At 50.3% G+C, this 23,553-nt stretch overlaps 1 protein-coding gene across 2 annotated transcripts in view; it reads left to right on the plus strand.

The window, feature by feature from the left end:
- The first annotated feature begins 7,372 nt into the window (after window positions 1–7,372).
- SPTBN4 (spectrin beta, non-erythrocytic 4) overlaps window positions 7,373–23,553 on the plus strand; it is a 162,528-nt gene continuing 146,347 nt past the window's right edge. Inside the window, exons 1-2 of one of the 2 annotated variants that reach the window (XM_056540128.1) lie at window positions 7,373–7,576; window positions 21,124–21,276. In XM_056540128.1, the coding sequence (XP_056396103.1) occupies window positions 21,129–21,276 (148 nt within the window). In that variant the 5' untranslated portion in view covers window positions 7,373–7,576; window positions 21,124–21,128. Of the gene's footprint in view, window positions 7,577–18,933; window positions 18,952–21,123; window positions 21,277–23,553 lie in introns of those variants that run through there. The other variant, XM_056540129.1, reaches the window with a different exon arrangement.

A 23,553-nucleotide genomic window follows, 5' to 3' on the forward strand; every position in this document is an offset into this window, starting at 1 on the left:
AGCGGGGCGATATCGTCTCTCCTACACAGACATAGCAGGACGATATCGTCTCTCCTACACAGGCATAGCGGGGCGATATCGTCTCTCCTACACAGGCATAGCGGGGCGATATCGTCTCTCCTACACAGACATAGCAGGACGATATCGTCTCTCCTACACAGACATAGCAGAGCGATATCGTCTCTCCTACACAGGCATAGCGGGGCGATATCGTCTCTCCTACACAGGCATAGCGGGGCGATATCGTCTCTCCTACACAGGCATAGCGGGGCGATATCGTCTCTCCTACACAGGCATAGCGGGGCGATATCGTCTCTCCTACACAGGCATAGCGGGGCGATATCGTCTCTCCTACACAGACATAGCGGGGCGATATCGTCTCTCCTACACAGACATAGCGGGGCGATATCGTCTCTCCTACACAGGCATAGCGGGACGATATCGTCTCTCCTACACAGACATAGCGGGGCGATATCGTCTCTCCTACACAGACATAGCAGGACGATATCGTCTCTCCTACACAGGCATAGCGGGGCGATATCGTCTCTCCTACACAGACATAGCGGGGGCGATATAGTCTCTCCTACACAGACATAGCGGGGGCGATATTGTCTCTCCTACACAGACATAGCGGGGCGATATCGTCTCTCCTACACAGACATAGCGGGGCGATATCGTCTCTCCTACACAGGCATAGCAGGGCGATATCGTCTCTCCTACACAGGCATAGCGGGGCGATATCGTCTCTCCTACACAGACATAGCGGGACGATATCGTCTCTCCTACACAGGCATAGCGGGGCGATATCGTCTCTCCTACACTGGCACAGCAGGGCGATATCGTCTCTCCTACACAGACATAGCGGGGCGATATCGTCTCTCCTACACAGACATAGCGGGGCGATATCGTCTCTCCTACACAGACATATCAGGGTGATATCGTCTCTCCTACACAGGCATAGCGGGGCGATATCGTCTCTCCTACACAGACATAGCGGGGCGATATCGTCTCTCCTACACAGACATAGCGGGGCGATATCGTCTCTCCTACACAGACATAGCAGGACGATATCGTCTCTCCTACACAGGCATAGCGGGGCGATATCGTCTCTCCTACACAGACATAGCAGGACGATATCGTCTCTCCTACACAGGCATAGCGGGGCGATATCGTCTCTCCTACACAGGCATAGCGGGGCGATATCGTCTCTCCTACACAGACATAGCAGGACGATATCGTCTCTCCTACACAGACATAGCAGAGCGATATCGTCTCTCCTACACAGGCATAGCGGGGCGATATCGTCTCTCCTACACAGGCATAGGGGGGCGATATCGTCTCTCCTACACAGACATAGCAGAGCGATATCGTCTCTCCTACACAGGCATAGCGGGGCGATATCGTCTCTCCTACACAGGCATAGCGGGGCGATATCGTCTCTCCTACACAGACATAGCGGGGCGATATCGTCTCTCCTACACAGACATAGCGGGGCGATATCGTCTCTCCTACACAGGCATAGCGGGACGATATCGTCTCTCCTACACAGACATAGCGGGGCGATATCGTCTCTCCTACACAGACATAGCAGGACGATATCGTCTCTCCTACACAGGCATAGCGGGGCGATATCGTCTCTCCTACACAGACATAGCAGAGCGATATCGTCTCTCCTACACAGGCATAGCGGGGCGATATCGTCTCCTACACAGACATAGCGGGGCGATATAGTCTCTCCTACACAGACATAGCGGGGCGATATCGTCTCTCCTACACAGACATAGCGGGGCGATATCGTCTCTCCTACACAGACATAGCGGGGGCGATATAGTCTCTCCTACACAGACATAGCGGGGGCGATATTGTCTCTCCTACACAGACATAGCGGGGCGATATCGTCTCTCCTACACAGACATAGCGGGGCGATATCGTCTCTCCTACACAGGCATAGCAGGGCGATATCGTCTCTCCTACACAGGCATAGCGGGGCGATATCGTCTCTCCTACACAGACATAGCGGGACGATATCGTCTCTCCTACACAGGCATAGCGGGGCGATATCGTCTCTCCTACACAGACATAGCGGGGCGATATCGTCTCTCCTACACAGACATAGCGGGGCGATATCGTCTCTCCTACACAGGCATAGCGGGACGATATCGTCTCTCCTACACAGACATAGCGGGGCGATATCGTCTCTCCTACACAGACATAGCAGGACGATATCGTCTCTCCTACACAGGCATAGCGGGGCGATATCGTCTCTCCTACACAGACATAGCGGGGGCGATATAGTCTCTCCTACACAGACATAGCGGGGGCGATATTGTCTCTCCTACACAGACATAGCGGGGCGATATCGTCTCTCCTACACAGACATAGCGGGGCGATATCGTCTCTCCTACACAGGCATAGCAGGGCGATATCGTCTCTCCTACACAGGCATAGCGGGGCGATATCGTCTCTCCTACACAGACATAGCGGGACGATATCGTCTCTCCTACACAGGCATAGCGGGGCGATATCGTCTCTCCTACACTGGCACAGCAGGGCGATATCGTCTCTCCTACACAGACATAGCGGGGCGATATCGTCTCTCCTACACAGACATAGCGGGGCGATATCGTCTCTCCTACACAGACATATCAGGGTGATATCGTCTCTCCTACACAGGCATAGCGGGGCGATATCGTCTCTCCTACACAGACATAGCGGGGCGATATCGTCTCTCCTACACAGACATAGCGGGGCGATATCGTCTCTCCTACACAGACATAGCAGGACGATATCGTCTCTCCTACACAGGCATAGCGGGGCGATATCGTCTCTCCTACACAGACATAGCAGGACGATATCGTCTCTCCTACACAGGCATAGCGGGGCGATATCGTCTCTCCTACACAGGCATAGCGGGGCGATATCGTCTCTCCTACACAGGCATAGCGGGGCGATATCGTCTCTCCTACACAGACATAGCGGGGCGATATCGTCTCTCCTACACAGACATAGCGGGGCGATATCGTCTCTCCTACACAGGCATAGCGGGACGATATCGTCTCTCCTACACAGACATAGCGGGGCGATATCGTCTCTCCTACACAGACATAGCAGGACGATATCGTCTCTCCTACACAGGCATAGCGGGGCGATATCGTCTCTCCTACACAGACATAGCAGAGCGATATCGTCTCACCTACACTGGCATAGCGGGGCGATATCGTCTCCTACACAGACATAGCGGGGCGATATAGTCTCTCCTACACAGACATAGCGGGGCGATATCGTCTCTCCTACACAGACATAGCGGGGCGATATCGTCTCTCCTACACAGACATAGCGGGGGCGATATAGTCTCTCCTACACAGACATAGCGGGGGCGATATTGTCTCTCCTACACAGACATAGCGGGGCGATATCGTCTCTCCTACACAGACATAGCGGGGCGATATCGTCTCTCCTACACAGGCATAGCAGGGCGATATCGTCTCTCCTACACAGACATAGCGGGGCGATATCGTCTCTCCTACACAGACATAGCGGGACGATATCGTCTCTCCTACACAGGCATAGCGGGGCGATATCGTCTCTCCTACACAGACATATCAGGGTGATATCGTCTCTCCTACACAGGCATAGCGGGGCGATATCGTCTCTCCTACACAGGCATAGCGGGACGATATCGTCTCTCCTACACAGGCATAGCGGGGCGATATCGTCTCTCCTACACAGACATAGCAGGACGATATCGTCTCTCCTACACAGACATAGCGGGGCGATATCGTCTCTCCTACACAGGAATAGCGGGGCGATATCGTCTCTCCTACACAGACATAGCGGGGCGATATCGTCTCTCCTACACAGGCATAGCGGGGCGATATCGTCTCTCCTACACAGGCATAGCGGGGCGATATCGTCTCTCCTACACAGACATAGCGGGGCGATATCGTCTCTCCTACACAGGCATAGCGGGGCGATATCGTCTCTCCTACACAGGCATAGCGGGGCGATATCGTTTCTCCTACACAGACATAGCGGGGCGATATCGTCTCTCCTACACAGACATAGCGGGGCGATATCGTCTCTCCTACACAGGCATAGCGGGGCGATATCGTCTCTCCTACACAGGTTAGGGGCGATATCGTCTTTCCTACACAGGCATATCAGGGCGATATCGTCTCTCCTACACAGGCATAGCGGGGCGATATCGTCTCTCCTACACAGGCATAGCGGGGCGATATCGTCTCTCCTACACAGACATATCAGGGCGATATCGTCTCTCCTACACAGGCATAGCGGGGCGATATCGTCTCTCCTACACAGGCATAGCGGGGCGATATCGTCTCTCCTACACAGGCATAGCGGGGCAATATCGTCTCTCCTACACAGGCATAGCGGGGCGATATCGTCTCTCCTACACAGACATAGCGGGGCGATATCGTCTCTCCTACACAGACATAGCGGGGCGATATCGTCTCTCCTACACAGACATAGCGGGGCGATATCGTCTCTCCTACACAGGCATAGCGGGGCGATATCGTCTCTCCTACACAGACATAGCGGGGCGATATCGTCTCTCCTACACAGACATAGCGGGGCGATATCGTCTCTCCTACACAGGCATAGCGGGGCGATATCGTCTCTCCTACACAGGCATAGCGGGGCGATATCGTCTCTCCTACACAGGCATAGCGGGGCGATATCGTCTCTCCTACACAGACATAGCGGGGCGATATCGTCTCTCCTACACAGACATAGCGGGGCCATATCGTCTCTCCTACACAGACATAGCGGGGCGATATCGTCTCTCCTACACAGACATAGCGGGGCGATATCGTCTCTCCTACACAGACATAGCGGGGCGATATCGTCTCTCCTACACAGACATAGCGGGGCGATATCGTCTCTCCTACACAGACATAGCGGGGCGATATCGTCTCTCCTACACAGACATAGCGGGGCGATATCGTCTCTCCTACACAGGCATAGCGGGGCGATATCGTCTCTCCTACACAGGCATAGCGGGGCGATATCGTCTCTCCTACACAGACATAGCGGGGCGATATCGTCTCTCCTACACAGACATAGCGGGGCGATATCGTCTCTCCTACACAGACATAGCGGGGCGATATCGTCTCTCCTACACTGGCATAGCGGGGCGATATCGTCTCTCCTACACAGGCATAGCGGGGCGATATCGTCTCTCCTACACAGACATAGCAGGGCGATATCGTCTCTCCTACACAGGCATAGCGGGGCGATATCGTCTCTCCTACACAGACATAGCGGGGCGATATCGTCTCTCCTACACAGGCATAGCGGGGCGATATCGTCTCTCCTACACAGGTTAGGGGCGATATCGTCTTTCCTACACAGGCATATCAGGGCGATATCGTCTCTCCTACACAGGCATAGCGGGGCGATATCGTCTCTCCTACACAGGCATAGCGGGGCGATATCGTCTCTCCTACACAGACATAGCGGGGCGATATCGTCTCTCCTACACAGGCATAGCGGGGCGATATCGTCTCTCCTACACAGGCATAGCGGGGCGATATCGTCTCTCCTACACAGGCATAGCGGGGCAATATCGTCTCTCCTACACAGGCATAGCGGGGCGATATCGTCTCTCCTACACAGACATAGCGGGGCGATATCGTCTCTCCTACACAGACATAGCGGGGCGATATCGTCTCTCCTACACAGGCATAGCGGGGCGATATCGTCTCTCCTACACAGACATAGCGGGGCGATATCGTCTCTCCTACACAGGCATAGCGGGGCGATATCGTCTCTCCTACACAGACATAGCGGGGCGATATCGTCTCTCCTACACAGGCATAGCGGGGCGATATCGTCTCTCCTACACAGACATAGCGGGGCGATATCGTCTCTCCTACACAGACATAGCGGGGCGATATCGTCTCTCCTACACAGGCATAGCGGGGCGATATCGTCTCTCCTACACAGGCATAGCGGGGCGATATCGTCTCTCCTACACAGGCATAGCGGGGCGATATCGTCTCTCCTACACAGACATAGCGGGGCGATATCGTCTCTCCTACACAGACATAGCGGGGCCATATCGTCTCTCCTACACAGACATAGCGGGGCGATATCGTCTCTCCTACACAGACATAGCGGGGCGATATCGTCTCTCCTACACAGACATAGCGGGGCGATATCGCCTCTCCTACACAGACATAGCGGGGCGATATCGTCTCTCCTACACAGACATAGCGGGACGATATCGTCTCTCCTACACAGACATAGCGGGGCGATATCGTCTCTCCTACACAGACATAGCGGGGCGATATCGTCTCTCCTACACAGGCATAGCGGGGCGATATCGTCTCTCCTACACAGACATAGCGGGGCGATATCGTCTCTCCTACACAGACATAGCAGGACGATATCGTCTCTCCTACACAGGCATAGCGGGGCGATATCGTCTCTCCTACACAGACATAGCAGGACGATATCGTCTCTCCTACACAGACATAGCGGGGCGATATCGTCTCTCCTACACAGGCATAGCGGGGCGATATCGTCTCTCCTACACAGACATAGCGGGGCGATATCGTCTCTCCTACACAGACATAGCGGGGCGATATCGTCTCTCCTACACAGGCATAGCGGGGCGATATCGTCTCTCCTACACAGGCATAGCGGGGCGATATCGTCTCTCCTACACAGACATAGCGGGGCGATATCGTCTCTCCTACACAGACATAGCGGGGCGATATCGTCTCTCCTACACAGGCATAGGGGGGCGATATCGTCTCTCCTACACAGGCATAGGGGGGCGATATCGTCTCTCCTACACAGGCATAGGGGGGCGATATCGTCTCTCCTACACAGACATAGCGGGGCGATATCGTCTCTCCTACACAGACATAGCAGGGCGATATCGTCTCTCCTACACAGGCATAGCGGGGCGATATCGTCTCTCCTACACAGACATAGCGGGGCGATATCGTCTCTCCTACACAGGCGCCATCGTCTGTGCTACATGAATGTCCCCACAAGTTGTCTGGGAGGAGCTACACAAGTACACAACTACACGAGCAGGGCGCAAAAAAACACCTCACACCGAGAAGGCGAGGAGCGGTTCAGCAAATCAACAACGAGGGGGTGTGGCTCAGGGGGAGGGATCTCGCAGTTTTCTGCCACCTCGCAGTAAATGTTATCACACGTGTCATATAAAGGACTCGTGAACAGTGACTACGCATGCGCAACTCTGTCTCAGCTGATTTTATTCAAATGCTTTTGCTGCGGGTTCCGTCCGCTGTTTCTACGCCTGCGCAGCCCTATGGGCCTTTTTTTTTTCTTATCAAGCGCCCCCTGCAGGACCTTTACCGGCATCTACTGCGCCTGCGCCGCTGAATGGTCCATGAGATGCTTTTCTGAAAAGGGATTCTGCAGCATCCTCTCCCAGGGAATATTATCTGCAGCCCGGGGACTGGGGCCTGGGAAGGGACCCGGGGGCCCCAATGACCTCTGCATTGCAGCACAGCATTGCTCTGCCCGGGAGACCCGGAGGGAGACTGTGACATTGTGTGGCCCTATGATGGTGAAGGTAGGACCATGCCCTGCTGGTGGGGTGCAGCTCTATTCATATGGGGGGCACACACATATTTATCATGGAAGCTATAGAAAATACAAGTTATACAAGTGTATAAGGAATTATTGGAAATATATGATCATAAATAATATATATGTATGATCTATTCATCTAGTGTGTCTGTATGTGTGTGTATATATATATATATATATATATATATATATATATATATATGTGTGTGTGTATATATTCATTGTGTGTCTATTACTGTATATATAGATATATGACCTAATATTAGGCCTACTCAGGGTGCTCTGGTTGATGTTACCCATCATACATGATTGCAATATTCAGGAAGCTGGCATCTATCCTGGCATATATCCGTGAAACGCAACCCTATATGTGATTGAAATGCAATATGTATATACACAAATATTGACTTCTTGGTTATATAGTAGTGTAGAACAGTGCGGCACCCATGAGAATAGAAACATATCCAGCATATAAAGAAGGGATGGGGTGAGGACTAAAGATGTGCAGAACAATAGAAGTGGTACTGTGCTGTGTGCCATCCTTACAGCCTAGGCCAGTGTTTCCCAACCAGGGGGCCTCCAGCTGTTGCAGAACTACAACTCCCAGCATGCTGGGAATTGTAGTTTTGCAACAGCTGGAGGCGCCCTGGTTGGGAAAAACTGGCCTAGGAATACTGTACAAGTCAAGTGAGGCATCCCGTGGCACTTATACCCAGTATAAAAGGTAATAGAAGTGGTACTATGTGCCATCCTTACAGCCTAGGCCAGTGTTTCCCAACCAGCGTGCCTCCAGCTGTTGCAGAACTACAACTCCCAGCATGCCCGGACAGCCTTTGGCTGTCCGGGCATGCTGGGAGTTGTAGTTTTGCAACAGCTGGAGGCACCCTGGTTGGGAAACACTGGCCTAGAAATACTGTACATGGCAAGTGAGGCATCCCGTGGCACTTATACCCAGTATAAAAGGTAATAGAAGTGGTACTGTGCGACATCCTTACAGCCTAGGTCAGTATTTCCAAACCAGCGTGCCTCCAGCTGTTGCAGAACTACAACTCCCAGCATGCCCGGACAGCCTTTGGCTGTCCGGGCATGCTGGGAGTTGTAGTTTTGCAACAGCTGGAGGCACCCTGGTTGGGAAACACTGGCCTAGAAGTACTGTACATGGCAAGTGAGGCATCCCGTGGCACTTATACCCAGTATAAAAGGTAATAGAAGTGGTACTGTGCACCATCCTTACAGCCTAGGTCAGTATTTCCAAACCAGCGTGCCTCCAGCTGTTGCAGAACTACAACTCCCAGCATGCCCGGACAGCCTTTGGCTGTCCGGGCATGCTGGGAGTTGTAGTTTTGCAACAGCTGGAGGCACCCTGGTTGGGAAACACTGGCCTAGAAGTAATGTACATGGCAAGTGAGGCATCCCGTGGCATGTTTTGCAACAGCTGGAGGCACCCTGGTGTGGAAACACTGGCCTAGGAATATACTGGCCACTTATACCCAGTATAAAAGGTAATAGAAGTGATACTGTGCTGTGTGCCATCCTTAACAGCGTAGGAATACTGTGCATGGCAAGTAAAGGATAGCATGGCATTAATAATCAGCTTATAATGAACCCCCAAACACATTCATGTTATCAGTGTAAGGAGAAGAGGTAGGCTGCTGCCAGACACCTTTGGCAGCACTTATCTCCAGAAAGAATCTGGCAGTGAAATTAAAGGGGTTCTCCACTGCCCCAGCGTCCGGAACATTTAGTTCCGAATGCTGGGTGCGGGGGTCGTGACGTCACGGCCCTCCCAGCCCGCACCCAGCGTTCAGAACTAAATGTTCCGGATGCTGGGGCAGTGGAGTATCCCTTTAAACATAACTGATCCTTGTCCCCCTGAGATTATCTGTTGGGGGAGGATCAGGAGGCCACATACACGCAAGATAGCAGGTTCAGTCAATTTCTTTCTGTATGGGAGTCCTTAAAGGGGTACTCCGGTGCAATATTTTTATTTTATTTTTTTAAATCAACTGGTGCAAGAAAGTTAAACAGATTTGTAAATTACTTCTATTAAAAAATCTTTACCCTTCCAGTACTTTTTAGCAGCTGTATGCTACAGAGGAAGTTCTTTTCTTTTTGAATTTCTTTTTTGTCTTGTCCACAGTCCTCTCTGCTGACACCTCTGTCCATGTCAGGAACTGTCCAGAGCAGGAGAGGTTTGCTATGTGGATTTTCTCCTGCTCTAAACAGTTCCTGGTACGGGCATCTGGTGTCAGCAGAGAGCAGTGTGGACAAGACAAAAAAGAAATTCAAAAAGAAAATAATTTCCTCTGTAGCATACAGCTGCTAAAAAGTACTGGAAGGATTAAGATTTTTTAATAGAAGTAATTTACAAATCTGTTTAACTTTCTGGAGCCAGTTGATTTAAAAAAATGTTTTCCACCGGAGTACCCCTTTAAATTAGTGGTCAGACACATTGATAGATGCTCTCCATAAAAGGGGCCATCCTATCAGGAGAATATCTTTTAGGGCTTATGCACACTATAGATTTTTTGCTAAAATTTTATTCTGAACAGAATTGACTTGCAGCTTAATCTCATTGATCTCAGAGGGATTCTTCTGCCCAGGGCACACTACGGAAGTTTCATAGAGGATCTTTCAATACGGATACGGAATACACCGAAAGAATAAACATGTTCAGTGTTTCTAGGGATTTCCCCCCAGAAGAGCCAATTGTCAAGGCAGGGGTTAATTTTTCGCACCAAATTCTGTGCAAAATTTAACCCAAATTCCGAGTGGTGATGAACCGATGACAAAATTCAGTGAGAAAATTCTTCGCTGAAATTATGTAGTCTGCATGGGCCCTTAACATATGCTTTAGTGCGTCAGTGGTGGAAGGAACTCACAGGTATCAGGAAATACTGCCCACAGACAGGAAACATAGACGGTGCCCACAGACAGGAAAAATAGACGGTGCCCACAGACAGGAAAAATAGACGGTGCCCACAGACAGGAAAAATAGACGGTGCCCACAGACAGGAAACATAGACGGTGCCCACAGACAGGAAACATAGACGGTGCCCACAGACAGGAAACATAGTCGGTGCCCACAGACAGGAAACATACACGGTGCCCACAGACAGGAAACATACACGGTGCCCACAGACAGGAAACATACACGGTGCCCACAAACAGGAAACATACACGGTGACCACAGACAGGAAACATACACGGTGACCACAGACAGGAAACATACACGGTGCCCACAGACAGGAAACATACACGGTGCCCACAAACAGGAAACATACACGGTGACCACAGACAGGAAACATACACGGTGCCCTCTGAGGTCAGGATATACAGTACACGGTACCCTCTGAGGTCAGGATATACAGTACACGGTGCCCTCTGAGGTCAGGATATACAGTACACGGTGCCCTCTAAGGTCAGGACATACAGTACACGGTGCCCTCTGAGGTCAGGATATACAGTACACGGTGCCCTCTGAGGTCAGTATACACAGTACACGGTGCCCTCTGAGGTCAGGATATACAGTACACGGTGCCCTCTGAGGTCAGTATATACAGTACACGGTGCCCTCTGAGGTCAGTATATACAGTACACGGTGCCCTCTGAGGTCAGGATATACAGTACACGGTGCCCTCTGAGGTCAGGATATACAGTACACGGTGCCCTCTGAGGTCAGGATATACAGTACACGGTGCCCTCTGAGGTCAGGATATACAGTACACGGTGCCCTCTGAGGTCAGGATATACAGTACACGGTGCCCTCTGAGGTCAGGATATACAGTACACGGTGCCCTCTGAGGTCAGAATATACAGTACACGGTGCCCTCTGAGGTCAGGACATACAGTACACGGTGCCCTCTGAGGTCAGTATATACAGTACACGGTGCCCTCTGAGGTCAGGATATACAGTACACGGTGCCCTCTGAGGTCAGGATATACAGTACACGGTGCCCTCTGAGGTCAGTATATACAGTACACGGTGCCCTCTGAGGTCATGATATACAGTACACGGTGCCCTCTGAGGTCAGGACATACAGTACACGGTGCCCTCTGAGGTCAGGATATACAGTACACGGTGCCCTCTGAGGTCAGGATATACAGTACACGGTGCCCTCTGAGGTCAGGATATACAGTACACGGTGCCCTCTGAGGTCAGGATATACAGTACACGGTGCCCTCTGAGGTCAGGATATACAGTACACGGTGCCCTCTGAGGTCAGTATATACAGTACACGGTGCCCTCTGAGGTCAGGACATACAGTACACGGTGCCCTCTGAGGTCAGGATATACAGTACACGGTGCCCTCTGAGGTCAGGATATACAGTACACGGTGCCCTCTGAGGTCAGGGTATACAGTACACGGTGCCCTCTGAGGTCAGGATATACAGTATACGGTGCCCTCTGAGGTCAGGATATACAGTACACGGTGCCCTCTGAGGTCAGGACATACAGTACACGGTGCCCTCTGAGGTCAGGACATACAGTACACGTGCCCTCTGAGGTCAGGATATACAGTACACGGTGCCCTCTGAGGTCAGGATATACAGTACACGGTGCCCTCTGAGGTCAGGACATACAGTACACGGTGCCCTCTGAGGTCAGGGCATACAGTACACCGTGCCCTCTGAGGTCAGGATATACAGTACACGGTGCCCTCTGAGGTCAGGATATACAGTACACGGTGCCCTCTGAGGTCAGGACATACAGTACACGGTGCCCTCTGAGGTCAGGACATACAGTACACGGTGCCCTCTGAGGTCAGGACATACAGTACACGGTGCCCTCTGAGGTCAGGATATACAGTACACGGTGCCCTCTGAGGTCAGTATATACAGTACACGGTGCCCTCTGAGGTCAGGACATACAGTACACGGTGCCCTCTGAGGTCAGGATATATAGTACACGGTGCCCTCTGAGGTCAGGATATACAGTACACGGTGCCCTCTGAGGTCAGGATATACAGTACACGGTGCCCTCTGAGGTCAGGACATACAGTACACGGTGCCCTCTGAGGTCAGGATATACAGTACACGGTGCCCTCTAAGGTCAGGACATACAGTACACGGTGCCCTCTGAGGTCAGGATATACAGTACACGGTGCCCTCTGAGGTCAGTATATATAGTACACGGTGCCCTCTGAGGTCAGGATATACAGTACACGGTGCCCTCTGAGGTCAGTATATATAGTACACGGTGCCCTCTGAGGTCAGGATATACAGTACACGGTGCCCTCTGAGGTCAGTATATACAGTACACGGTGCCCTCTGAGGTCAGTATATACAGTACACGGTGCCCTCTGAGGTCAGTATATACAGTACACGGTGCCCTCTGAGGTCAGGATATACAGTACACGGTGCCCTCTGAGGTCAGGATATACAGTACACGGTGCCCTCTGAGGTCAGGATATACAGTACACGGTGCCCTCTGAGGTCAGGATATACAGTACACGGTGCCCTCTGAGGTCAGGATATACAGTACACGGTGCCCTCTGAGGTCAGTATATACAGTACACGGTGCCCTCTGAGGTCAGGATATACAGTACACGGTGCCCTCTGAGGTCAGTATATACAGTACACGGTGCCCTCTGAGGTCAGTATATACAGTACACGGTGCCCTCTGAGGTCAGTATATACAGTACACGGTGCCCTCTGAGGTCATGATATATAGTACACGGTGCCCTCTGAGGTCAGTATATACAGTACACGGTGCCCTCTGAGGTCAGGATATACAGTACACGGTGCCCTCTGAGGTCAGGACATACAGTACACGGTGCCCTCTGAGGTCAGGATATACAGTACACGGTGCCCTCTGAGGTCATGATATATAGTACACGGTGCCCTCTGAGGTCAGGATATACAGTACACGGTGCCCTCTGAGGTCATGATATATAGTACACGGTGCCCTCTGAGGTCAGGATATACAGTACACGGTGCCCTCTGAGGTCAGGATATACAGTACACGGTGCCCTCTGAGGTCAGGATATACAGTACACGGTGCCCTCTGAGGTCAGGATATACAGTACACGGTGCCCTCTGAGGTCAGGATATACAGTACACGGTGCCCTCTGAGGTCAGGATATACAGTACACGGTGCCCTCTGAGGTCAGGATATACAGTACACGGTGCCCTCTGAGGTCAGTATATACAGTACACGGTGCCCTCTGAGGTCAGTATATACAGTACACGGTGCCCTCTGAGGTCATGATATACAGTACACGGTGCCCTCTGAGGTCAGGATATACAGTACACGATGCCCTCTGAGGTCAGGACATACAGTACACGGTGCCCTCTGAGGTCAGGATATACAGTACACGGTGCCCTCTGAGGTCAGGATATACAGTACACGGTGCCCTCTGAGGTCAGGATATACAGTACACGGTGCCCTCTGAGGTCAGGACATACAGTACACGGTGCCCTCTGAGGTCAGTATATACAGTACACGGTGCCCTCTGAGGTCAGGGTATACAGTACACGGTGCCCTCTGACGTCAGGACATACAGTACACGGTGCCCTCTGAGGTCAGTATATACAGTACACGGTGCCCTCTGAGGTCAGAACATACAGTACACGTGCCCTCTGAGGTCAGTATATACAGTACACGGTGCCCTCTGAGGTCAGTATATACAGTACACGGTGCCCTCTGAGGTCAGGATATACAGTACACGGTGCCCTCTGAGGTCAGGATATACAGTACACGGTGCCCTCTGAGGTCAGGATATACAGTACACGGTGCCCTCTGAGGTCAGGACATACAGTACACGGTGCCCTCTGAGGTCAGTATATACAGTACACGGTGCCCTCTGAGGTCAGGATATACAGTACACGGTGCCCTCTGAGGTCAGAATATACAGTACACGGTGCCCTCTGAGGTCAGGATATACAGTACACGGTGCCCTCTGAGGTCAGGATATACAGTACACGGTGCCCTCTGAGGTCAGGATATACAGTACACGGTGCCCTCTGAGGTCAGGATATACAGTACACGGTGCCCTCTGAGGTCAGTATATACAGTACACGGTGCCCTCTGAGGTCAGGATATACAGTACACGGTGCTCTCTGAAGTCAGGATATATAGTACACGGTGCCCTCGGAGGTCAGGATATACAGTACACGGTGCCCTCTGAGGTCAGTATATACAGTACACGGTGCCCTCTGAGGTCAGTATATACAGTACACGGTGCCCTCTGAGGTCAGGACATACAGTACACGGTGCCCTCTGAGGTCAGGATATACAGTACACGGTGCCCTCTGAGGTCAGTATATACAATACACGGTGCCCTCTGAGGTCAGGACATACAGTACACGTGCCCTCTGAGGTCAGGATATACAGTACACGGTGCCCTCTGAGGTCATGATATATAGTACACGGTGCCCTCGGAGGTCAGGATATACAGTACACGGTGCCCTCTGAGGTCATGATATATAGTACACGGTGCCCTCTGAGGTCAGGATATACAGTACACGGTGCCCTCTGAGGTCAGGATATACAGTACACGGTGCCCTCTAAGGTCAGGACATACAGTACACGGTGCCCTCTGACGTCAGTATATACAGTACACGGTACCCTCTGAGGTCAGGATATACAGTACACGGTGCCCTCTGAGGTCAGGATATACAGTACACGTGCCCTCTGAGGTCAGGACATACAGTACACGGTACCCTCTGAGGTCAGGATATACAGTACACGGTGCCCTCTGAGGTCAGGATATACAGTACACGGTGCCCTCTGAGGTCAGGATATACAGTACACGGTGCCCTCTGAGGTCAGGATATACAGTACACGGTGCCCTCTGAGGTCAGGATATACAGTACACGGTGCCCTCTGAGGTCAGGATATACAGTACACGGTGCCCTCTGAGGTCAGGATATATAGTACACGGTGCCCTCTGAGGTCAGGACATACAGTACACGGTGCCCTCTGAGGTCAGGATATACAGTACACGGTGCCCTCTGAGGTCAGGATATACAGTACACGGTGCCCTCTGAGGTCAGGACATACAGTACACGGTGCCCTCTGAGGTCAGGATATACAGTACACGGTGCCCTCTGAGGTCAGGATATACAGTACACGGTGCCCTCTGAGATCAGGATATACAGTACACGGTGCCCTCTGAGGTCAGGATATACAGTACACTGTGCCCTCTGAGGTCAGGACATACAGTACACGGTGCCCTCTGAGGTCAGTATATACAGTACACGGTGCCCTCTGAGGTCAGGACATACAGTACACGGTGCCCTCTGAAGTCAGGATATACAGTACACGGTGCCCTCTGAGGTCAGGATATACAGTACATGTGCCCTCTGAGGTCAGTATATACAGTACACGGTGCCCTCTGACGTCAGTATATACAGTACACGGTGCCCTCTGAGGTCAGTATATACAGTACACGGTGCCCTCTGAGGTCAGGATATACAGTACACGGTGCCCTCTGAAGTCAGGATATACAGTACACGGTGCCCTCTGAGGTCAGGATATACAGTACACGGTGCCCTCTGAAGTCAGGATATACAGTACACGGTGCCCTCTGAGGTCAGTATATACAGTACACGGTGCCCTCTGAGGTCAGGATATACAGTACACGGTGCCCTCTGAAGTCAGGATATACAGTACACGGTGCCCTCTGAGGTCAGGATATACAGTACACGGTGCCCTCTGAAGTCAGGATATACAGTACACGGTGCCCTCTGAGGTCAGTATATACAGTACACGGTGCCCTCTGAGGTCAGGATATACAGTACACGGTGCCCTCTGAGGTCAGGATATACAGTACACGGTGCCCTCTGAGGTCAGTATATACAGTACACGGTGCCCTCTGAGGTCAGGATATACAGTACACGGTGCCCTCTGAGGTCAGGATATATAGTACACGGTGCCCTCTGAGGTCAGAATATACAGTACACGGTGCCCTCTGAAGTGCTGGGAATGGTAGTTTTGCTAAATCTATGGGTGGCAGATTGTAGCCCACAGCCTTATAGCCAAGTGTTTCATGTATATATAAACTACCCACTTCTGCTGAGGTCACATATAAAATATTTTGCAAAGTAAAAAATACTGGCATTGCCCATAATTTTCCTCTGGCAGAGAATTTTCCCTTCGGACTAGTTTTGCCATGTGACGTCTGCTGTCCTTTGCAGCCGCTACAGATGTGTCTGTGGATTTGCAGGCCTCCCATGTAATCAGGTGCACTTTTACGTGATGGCTTTGGCTGACGCTGCAGTGTGCCCGCCTGTTTACTGTTTGCTTACCATATGGGTGGGGGGAGGCTGCGGAGATCAGGACTCTCCAGACGTGATCCTGCAGCATTAATACAGTAGTCTTAATACTTGATACAGGCTCCTGTAATTCCTTATGGCTGTCACAAACGCCCTATCAGATGCCCTCATAAACGTAAGCTAGTGGGCGCATGTAACCCCCCTGGCCTCCTGATCATGGGGATTCAAGGCAGGGCTCACTGCAGGTCAAACGGGACATCCAATGCTGTTGTTCAGATAGTCATGTGATCGCTCTATGCCAATAAGCCAAGAGGGATGTGCTGGTTAAGGCGCTGGTTAAGGCGCTGTGTGATCGCTCTATGCCAATAAGCCAAGAGGGATGTGCTGGTTAAGGCGCTGGTTAAGGCGCTGGGGTTGCGGAAATTAAAGGGAATTATCCAGGAATAGAAAAACAGAGCTAATTTCTTTAAAAAACAGCACCATGTCTGTCCCCAGGTTGTGTGGGGTATTGCAACTTGGCTCCATTCACTTCAATGGAACTGAGCTGCAATTCCACACCCAACCTGGGGACAGACAGGGCGATGTTTTTGAAAGAAATGAGCTCTGTTTTTCTTAAAATTCAGAAGTGTGAATGGGAGAAGTCTATTCTATGGGCATTAATTTGAGGTGGAATTCCGCAAGCGGAAATTGTGCCGTGTGAATAGACCCTAAGGCTAGGTTCACACTGCGGAATCTCTGGGCAGAAAGTGCGGCCAGCTAGGACAGTCAGTCAGTGCTAGGACCGCGCGGACAATAGACTGCAATGTGTTTCGCGAGTATTTCCGTCTGAAGAATGAGCAACGCCATTCTTCAGGCGGAAATTTCTAAGCGGATTTTTCTGTTCACAAATTCCGCTTCACAAATTCCAAAGTTTGAATTTGTGAATGGAAACCCATTCCCTACACCATACATTTTAGCAAGCAGAATTTTCTGACTGCAATTTCAAAGAGGAATTGCAGGCGGAAATTCCGTAGTGTCAACCTAGCGTAAGAAAATCCTGAAAACATGACCTTTTGGGTGGGCTTGAGGACCGCGCTTGAGAAACACTGGCCTAGTACATTCGGAGGACAACCAGAGTCTTTAGAAATGTTTTGTATGTTGCCGGGGTGGAGGAAGGTAGGGAAGGCGAGGGGTTTCGGAGATGGGTGAGACTACAAGGATCTGCAGATCCAAGTAGGAAGCTGGGATATCAGTTCTCATGTCCTGCAGGAATGTATGGGAATGCACTTCCTGCACTTTTTTTCCATTGCAGGAATACCCTTCCCATGAGCAGGAGGCATGCAGGACCAGCCCTTGAGTGGAAATCTTGGGTGCGTTCCCACACTTTGGCCCCTGTGGGATGTGCTTGCCATTACTCCAAATATAGGATGCAGGTAGGGTCACACGTGCTGTATTTTGCTGCATATTTCCTGCTGCATATTTTCCTATCCATTAAAGTCACTGGGTAGCAAAATCAGCTGTAGAAAATATGCAGCAAAATACGGCACATGTGACCCTACCGATATGCTGTAGATGGGGCAGTTCTGAGCATATTCGTGATGGTTCTAAACACTACAAGGGAGATTTATCAGAACCTGTCCAGAGAAAAAGTTGCCCAGTTTCCCATAGCAACCAATCAGATCACTTCTTTCATTTTTGAAAAGGCCTCTAAGAAAAGGCATCAATGAAAGAAGCCATCTGATTGGTTGCTATGGGCAACTCAGCAACTTTTCATCAAAACAGGTTTTGATAAATCTCCAATATTGTCTTGAGAAACCAGAAGATCAGGACTAGAGATGAGCGAACTTACAGTAAATTCGAATCGTCACGAACTTCTCGACTCGGCAGTTGATAACTTATCCTGCATAAATTAGTTCAGCTTTCAGGAGATCCCGTGGGCTGGAAAAGGTGGATACAGTCCTTGGAGACTCTTTCCTAGGACTGTATCCACCTTTTCCAGCCCACCGGAACACCGGAAAGCTGAACTAATTTATGCAGGATAAGACATCAACTGCCGAGCCGAGAAGTTCGTGACGAATCGAATTTACTGTAAGTTCGCTCATCTCTAATCAGGACAAAACAGTGTAAAATGGCTTCCGGGGCAGCTTTCAAAATATAGAAGTAGGGCTTTTTGTGTGCTTGAGTTTTGTCTTTCCATTACAGAACCAAGGGTAGGTCTATTTCCCCATCAAAAAGCCAAGATGGCCCCTCAGATGTCTTCTGCAGGATGGGACATTAGAGCGACGGAAATGTCCAATCCATGTGAAGAGTACGTCCCCTATTCATTTACATCCGAGACAGATTGTCATGCAGATTTTGGCGCAAAATCCAAGATCAGAACTGACAAATGCTGACATAGCCTGAAAGTTGGCCTATAGGAGGTGGCATAAGCCTTTGTCCATGAGGAACTATTGTGAAACGCGGCCCCTATGTTGGGTTTTAGGGACATTTTACAGAACATGGTGGATTGTGCACATTGGGGGACCCTCGCAATAGTGTCCGAAATTGTTTTGAAAATAAGCGTCAAGTCATAGGTAGCTCATTGGGCCGATAGAGAATGTCAGACTTGATCCTGTTTGAGCCGTCAATCAAAAAGGTGCATATTATTTCGATGGACAGGCATCATTCTTAAATAGATCAATGTCTGCTTACGAGCCTATTATCGTCTTACAGTTGACCAACTATTTCAGTGTTTTCCAAACAGTGTGCCTCCAGCTGTTTCAAAACTACAACTCCCAGCATGCCCGGACAGCCAAAGGCTGTCCGGGCATGCTGGGAGTTGTAGTTTTGCAACAGCTGGAAGCCCACTGTTTGGAAAGCACTGATCTTTTGACCTCTTCAGCCAGGCTCGTACACGGATGATGCCAATTTAAAGGGGTAGTCCAGTGGTGAAAAACGTATCCCCTATCCTAAGGATAGGGGATAAGTTTGAGATCGCGGGGGGTCCGACCGCTGGGGCCCCCTGCGATCTCTCTGTACGGGGCCCCGGCTCTCTGCCCAGATAGCGGGTGTCGACCCCCGCACGAAGCGGCCGCCAACACGCCCCCTCAATACATCTCAATGGCAGAGCCGGAGATTGCCGAAGGCAGCGCTTCGGCTCTGCCATAGAGTTGTATTGAGGGGGCGTGTCGGCCGCCGCTTCGTGCGAAGGTCGACACGCCCCCTTCCCGCGGGCTGTCGGGGCTCCGTACAGGAGATCGCAGGGGGCCCCAGCGGTCGGACCCCCGCGATCTGCAACTTATCCCCTATCCTTAGGATAGGGGATAAGTTGCTCACCACTGAGTCACCACTGGACTACTCCTTTAACTTAAAGGGGTACTTCAGAGGATAAAAAATGTTTTCAAAAGTTATACAGATCTGTAAATTATTTCTATTTAAAAATTGTAATCCTTCCAGTACTTAGCTGCTGTATGCTCCAGAGGAAGTTGTGTAGTTCTTTCCAGTCTGACCACAGTGCTCTCTGCTGACACCTCTGTCCGTGTCAGAAACTGTCCAGATTAGGAGAGGTTTAGTATGGGGATTTGCTTCTTCTCTGGACAGCTCCTTACACGGACAGAGGTGGCAGCAGAGAGCACTGGGGTCAGACTGGAAACAACTACACAACTTCCTCTGTAGTATACAGCAGCTGAAAAGTACTGGAAGGATTAAGATTTTTAAATAGAAGTCATTTACAAATCTGTACAACTTTCTGGCACCAATTGATTTAAAGGAAATCTGTCATCAGTATCACCGGCACTAACCTGTGATACAGGTTTGTAGTGTGGGTGATACTGATCAAAATGATAATCACGGGGGCCCGAACTGATACTCCGTTCCGCCGTAATTCATCTTTTTCAGGATATGCAAATTATTTGCTTGGGGTATGGGTGGAGCTACGAATCCTGCATCGGGCACTGTGATGTCATCTCTGGGAGCCAATCTCAGTCGAACGCCGCTTCCGAGTGTACCCAGGATGCGGCGCATGCGCAGTACAGACTGAGCGAGCACAGAGTGGGATTATGCCCCAAGCAACTAGTTTGCATATGCCAAAAAATATGAATTTACGGCGGTTTGGGACGTATGATTTTGATCGCTATCACCCGCACTTCAAGCCTGTATGACAGGTTAGTGCGGGGGATGCTGATGACAGATTTCCTTTAAAAACATTGTTGGAGTACCCCTTTAAGTCCAGTTTTCCAACGCTTCCCTATTTATCTGGTTCATTTCTCAATCCGCCCCCAATTTAATATGAATGGTATATCTAATCAATATGCTATAACTATATGTCATATTTTTTATGTGTCCCTCCTGTAGTTGTGATGGCAAATGTGAGCCCAGAGCTGGACAACATGGAGGTGCAGACGCCTCCGAATAACAACAATCGTTGGGATCAGACTGAGCATCCATGGGATGAACCTGCAGCCTCCGGGAAGTTGTTTGAGTGCTCCAGGATCAAAGCTTTGGCGGGTAAAAGCTTACGTTTTCTCTTAAACTGAAAGCACAATTCACATTTTTACAGATTACAGGCTATGTTCACACTTGTATAATTCCGCGCCAGAATTTATCTCTAATTCACACTTGAATGAAAGTTTCATTGACATTAAAGAGGTACTGCAGCCAAAATAAAGGGGTACTCCGGTGGAAAACTTTTTTTTTTTATGAACTGGTGCCAGAAAGTTAAACAGATTTGTAAATGACTTCTATTAAAAAAAATCTTAATGCTTTTAGCTGTATGCTACAGAGGAAAGTCTTTACTTTTTGAATTTCTTTTTTCTCTTGTCCACAGTGCTCTCTGCTGACACCTCTGTCCATGTCACGAACTGTCCAGAGCAGCATAGGTTTGCTATGGCGATTTTCTCATGCTCTTGACAGTTCCTGATACGGGCATCAAGTGTCAGAAGAGAGCACTGTGGAGAACGCAAAAAGAAATTCAAAAAAGAAAGATTTTCCTCTGTAGCAAACAGCTGCTAAAAAGTACTTAAATGGGCACTGTCACCAACTTTATTTTTTGATACGTTGTAGTACTTATGTACTACAACATATCTCTAATATACTTTTATTATTATTATTTTTTTTTAAAATTAAAATGGTTTAATTTACATTTGAAAACCGGCCACTAGGGGTCTCCCTCCTAGTGGCCGGCTGCAGCCTGGCGTGACGTCACGCCTGAAAAAGGACTGATGCGGCCGGGCATCGGTCCTTTTTCATTCAGCCTGCGCTCGCTCCCTGCCTGTCAATCAGACAAGCAGGGAGCGAGCGCATTGGCTCCCCGACCACTGGCTGGGAGGCCACTCCTCCCACACATCGCCGCCGCCTCGTCGCCGCCGCTGTCCCTGCACGCCCGCTGCCGGACTCTGCAGTAAGTGTAATGAGGGAACGGGGTATGCGGGAGGGGGGTTTGTGATGGAGGGAATGGGGTATGCGGGGGGGGGGGTTTGTGATGGAGGGAACGGGGTATGGCGCGGGGGGAGGGAGACGGAGGGGACGGGCTAGCGCCGCATGTAACTAACTAATAGTTTATCTACACAGGGTGCCTCCAGCTGTTTCAATACTACAACTCCCAGCATGCCCTGACAGCCAATAGATGTCAGGGCAAGCTGGAAGTTGTAGTGGTGAAACAGCTGGAGGCACCCTGTGTAGATGATCTAAGGGCGGAAGTCCCCCCCAACAGGCATCAGTGACGTGGTGCCTGCTGGGGAAGTCTGCCTGGTAGTGAGCACACTGCCAGGCAGACAAAAGGCATTTTTAATATAGTAAAAATTAAAATTAAAAGCAGGGAGGGGGTTAGGGATAGATTGGCAATAGGCAGGGACAGAAAAAAAAATAGGATGGTGGGAGCTACCCTTTAAAGGATTAAGCTTTTTAGTCATTTACAAATCTGTTTAACTTTCTGGCACCAGTTCATTAAAAAAAAAAGTTTTCCACCGGAGTACCCCTTTTACTTATCCCCTATCCACAGGATAGGGGATAAGTAGCTAATTGTGGGATGTCCAACTGCTGAGACTGCCCCGTTTTGGCTGTAGTACCCCTTTAAAGGTGTACTGTGGTGCCATCCAACTTAAAGCATACCTGTCATAGTGCTAAAAAAAAAAAAAGTAATATGTTACTCAGTACCTAAACCTGATCATTCCCACTACTGACATTAGTGTCTAATCGGTGAGGGTCTGAAACGCTTGCTGTCGCTCTATTTTACTAAATGACCCTGATGAAGATAACCAAGCACTGTGCTCCTCTATCTTCATCAGGCCCATAGTGTTGAATGGAGTGGCAGTACATGTGAACGATTGCTGCTCCGTTCAAACGAGACCACTGGTGTCGTGATTGTGGGCGACCCAGTAGACTCCCTCCAGTCAAACAGTGCAGATGGGTGATAAGGGTTTTTTGTGGGGGAAAAAAACCCATTAAAGCATACCTGTCAGATCTCACAAGAAAGAAAAAAAAAAAAAAAGATAATAATATGTTACTCAGTACCTAATCCTGGCCATGTACATCTGCCTCTATCATCTCTATTTATTATAATAATACCTCTTTTAATTAGCTCACAGTGTTAGAAATCCTCTCAGGGGAAGGGGGCGTGTCCCTCCTTGTAGTGGTGGGCGATGATTGCTGTGTCTGCTCATACAGCCTTGTCCATGAGTCATCTCTTGTTCATGACTCATGGACAAGCCTGATGCTGCTGCAGGACTGGTTAGTGTCCCAGTAGGTTTGGGGACCTCTAGTGGTGGGATTTTCAGGGGCCGTTTC

Source organism: Hyla sarda, chromosome 9 (assembly GCF_029499605.1).
Source record: "Hyla sarda isolate aHylSar1 chromosome 9, aHylSar1.hap1, whole genome shotgun sequence".
NCBI lineage: Eukaryota > Metazoa > Chordata > Amphibia > Anura > Hylidae > Hyla > Hyla sarda.